Genomic DNA, 3,715 nt, shown 5'->3' with positions numbered 1-3,715 from the left:
ACAAGACTAAAGATTTAGACTCCAATACTAATTCACCAATAAGTACTAGGCTTCTCTATTTTTATGTAACTAAATATGTAAAAGTACAAGGCTCTTCCTTACAAACAAATACTCTATAGCACATAATATCATTTGACACATACTAAAATACTGCCAATGTTGAGATATGAAAACTTTTTTACAGTTACGTCGGCCAAAAAATTCAAAAAACAAGATAGATATTAGTTGAAAGTTGGAAGCAAAATGGCATAACCATAAATGTCATTTTCAATAAAACTCAGACGAGTACCAAAAACTCAAAATTACAAAACTAAGAATTTTGATAATGCAGAAGGCATTCAATTCCAAACCCTGAGTTGAAAAAAATTCCTATTTGTTATTGACCCATTCCTAAAAGTTCCGTATACGACCACACTATTTTCTCAAACAAGTAACTTTTTTTTTTTTACTTCACTAAAGGACTTCAGATCACTACCTACCATGAACAAATTCACTTCACAATACTCCTAACCATCAAACACCTAACAAAACCAAAGGCAGAACTTTACAAGTTGGATTTCCTAATTAAAGATTAATGCTTTTTTATATACAGAGGATATAGCTCCTGTGCATCTTTACATTGGAAAGCCAAAGTTTTGGTACCCCATTGGGCTCACTTGACCAGGCAAATGTGGTGGCATGGTCATCGGTTGATAAGCCTGTTGCTGTTGAACAGCACTACCTGGAGGTGGAAGCCAACTCTGATTGACCGGAAGAGCAACCGGATTGTTGTCCGCAGTAATGTCATGGATGCTTGACCTCTTCCTCTCTTTCTTCACCGAATTCTGACGAAGGAAGTACTTCTGGGCATGGCTAGCCACCTGAGTCGGTGTTCTCGTCACAACCACATTCCTTGAAATGCTCCTCCAATCACCCTTTCCAAATTTCTTCAGTCCAGTTAGAAATAACCTGTAATGAAACAAATGGAAAATCAACAACCAAAAAATTAACATCCAAATATATATACCAATACAATCTAGCACTCATAGATCACCCCTGGCATTGCCATAACATTTCATACACAACAAAATACTAATAAATTATAATCCTATCGTGACATATATCATATTAAAGGCCACATAAGCACAATCAAGTTTTGGGATCAATGGTAAAATCTTTATAAGTTGATGGAAACTACTTGATTCACTATGGAAATCACAAAATCCATTAAGACCAATAGTCTCCAAATATTACTTCCCCTGATTTGTCAAACAGAAAATCAAGAAAATTCCCAACAAAAATACAGCAAATATCTTTAAAGATTCAAAAACATATTTCAAAACAATCACAGTTTGAAAATTTCCTATCATATGTCTAAAAAATCAATCTTTTTGGGCTGGGAAAAATCTTGAGATTCAAAATCGCATTATATTCATTATTTGGCAAATTAAAGCCAAAAAATTTAGTCAGAAGAGACTAAAAGAGACAAAAAGAACAGAAAAATCGAATCTTTCTCACAACTTCACAATAAAGTCTATACCTTCCATAGCAGAAAAGAAAAAACAACAAAAAACAGAGACATATAAAAACCCAAATGACAGTAAAAGAAAATAAAGAAAACAACAATACCAATCCCCACAATCAAAGAAAACAAAGAAAACCCAGAAAAGTTTTTTCCTTTCTTTCATTTTCTCAGCCACCAAACTAAAAGAAAAGAGACAATTTTGATTTTTTTTTTTTTTACCTGTGCTCTTCTTCAGTCCAAGGAGTACCCTTTTTCCTTTCGGAGTCAGAGTGCTTAGGCTTGTTGTTATGATTCGAGAAAGAGATCTGATTCTGATTACTCGGTGAGTCCCATCCACCATGTCCACCAGAGTCGGAGTCATCCTCATCAGCATAACTCGGTAGTTCAACTCGACCAGAATCGATCTCAAGCACATCATGTACAAGATCATCATAGTGTTCCTTCACATCTCTCGGTGACTTTCCTGGAATTTGCTCTGCAATCCTCTGCCACCTGTCTGGAACATCCTCAGGGACCATCACCAGTGCGTGCTCGAAAATCTTGTCCTCTGATCGATTCCACATCATATCTCTCTGAGAGAGAGTTTTTTCTTTTTGTTTTTTCTATGTGGGTGTGTTTGTGTTCGTGTTGTGTTTTTCAACTCACTTTCTTGGAGATTTCACATATGAGGGGTTTGGTGGGAGATTTGGAAGGGTATGGTATTTATAATACTATTTATAAGAAATTGTGTGTGAATTGGATTTTGGGTTTTAGCTATTTTTTGGTTGAGCTGAACAGCTCATTCAGGAGAGAGATGGAGAAAAAATAGAGTTCAAAATCAACACGTTTTTGCTTTTATTGGATCTTTTACTTTTTATTATTCTACCAACAATGATATAGTTACCATATAATTTTACAATAAATTTTATAATTGTTTGAGATGGCAAGTTATTAATGGTGTGATAAAATTAATAATAATTAAAAATTTTAATAATTATAAAATTTATTGTGAAAATTATTGTGTACATAAAATTACTTTTTATTTTAGAAGAATGTCTTTCTTTTTTCACTCTTTACCTGAACCTGTTTTGACCTTTGTTTACTATTTTTTCCACTCAGAGCTACCAAATCTGTATTATTTATCTATTTATTTAGATTGATCCTACTCCCATGGAGTGATACTTGGCTGACCAAAGAAAAGAGTTTGATCAGTCACACTCAAACATAGTATTTTTAGATTTTTAATTTTTTGAGCAGAAAACTTGAATATTAACAACTAATATATAAATTGAAATCATGTTTAATTATTAAAAAAAAAAAATTCATGTAATCTGATTTTATTTTAAGTTATGTTCAAAATTGAACTAGTACATGTTTGATTGACATTACTTTTTTTTTTCTTGTTTGTGCAGCCGACATAAATTACTTTTGTAGCTTTTAGAAAATGAACTATTTTAAGATTTGTATTTTATAAATAAAAATTAGACTTAACTATCATTCTTGTTTGCAAACAAATAACATGAGCCTACCTAGTTTAAGATTTGTGGGTTTTAAGGGCTTGTGTAGAGAGGCATTAATGGTCTAAAAATGAAAATAAAAGAAATAATATTAATATTTTATACTTTTTTTAGTGATAAGTTTAATTTAGATAAAAAGAAAATGTCGGTTTGAGTTTGACTGGAATATGTATAAGAACATTCCTTTGAAGTAAAATCATTGACATTTCGATAGTGTATATTCTGTTAATATAGATAGCATATACTTATTGTTCTCATGGCAGTCTAGTACATGTTTAGTTATGAATTTTACTCAGTGTGGTTTGATACATCGCACAAAGACTCACCAACCACAACTGCTTTATCATAGGATGATTTTGTCACACTCATTATGGAAGATCAGTTGCAATGTCATTTTTTTTCTTTTTCACATTTGAAAGAGGATTAGTAGCAATGATCACAAACAATAAAAACAATTTATCAAAAAAAAAAAAAAATCACAGTAATAACACTACCTTGCATAGAGAGATGGAGCCGTAACTTGTAGTAAAGGGGCAGAAATATAAACAAAATTTAAAGTCATTATAAAACTCCAAACAAGCATTTATGTAGTATTAACAAACTGTCAACACCACTGCGCACATTTGGTGCGGTGGTCACTTTACAAGTATAAATATTTGTGGAGTGTGAGGGTAAGGATCGGGATTCAAGTCTCTAGAATGAAGTTTCACACACA

The 3,715-nt window shown here is 32.4% G+C and overlaps 1 protein-coding gene across 1 annotated transcript; it reads right to left on the bottom strand.

The window, feature by feature from the left end:
- Window positions 1–232: 232 nt before the first annotated feature.
- On the bottom strand, window positions 233–2,247 carry LOC126722327 (transcription factor SRM1). The gene is made up of 2 exons (XM_050425479.1): window positions 1,724–2,247; window positions 233–948 (listed from the first exon to the last, which is right to left on the bottom strand). The coding sequence occupies exons 1-2, from the start codon at window positions 2,068–2,070 to the stop codon at window positions 615–617; spliced, it is 681 nt and encodes a 226-aa protein (XP_050281436.1). The 5' UTR covers window positions 2,071–2,247; the 3' UTR covers window positions 233–614.
- Between the last annotated feature and the right edge of the window lie 1,468 nt (window positions 2,248–3,715).

This window comes from Quercus robur, chromosome 4 (assembly GCF_932294415.1).
Source record: "Quercus robur chromosome 4, dhQueRobu3.1, whole genome shotgun sequence".
NCBI classification, from domain to species: domain Eukaryota; kingdom Viridiplantae; phylum Streptophyta; class Magnoliopsida; order Fagales; family Fagaceae; genus Quercus; species Quercus robur.
This window is presented reverse-complemented; position numbering and strand designations above follow the sequence as displayed.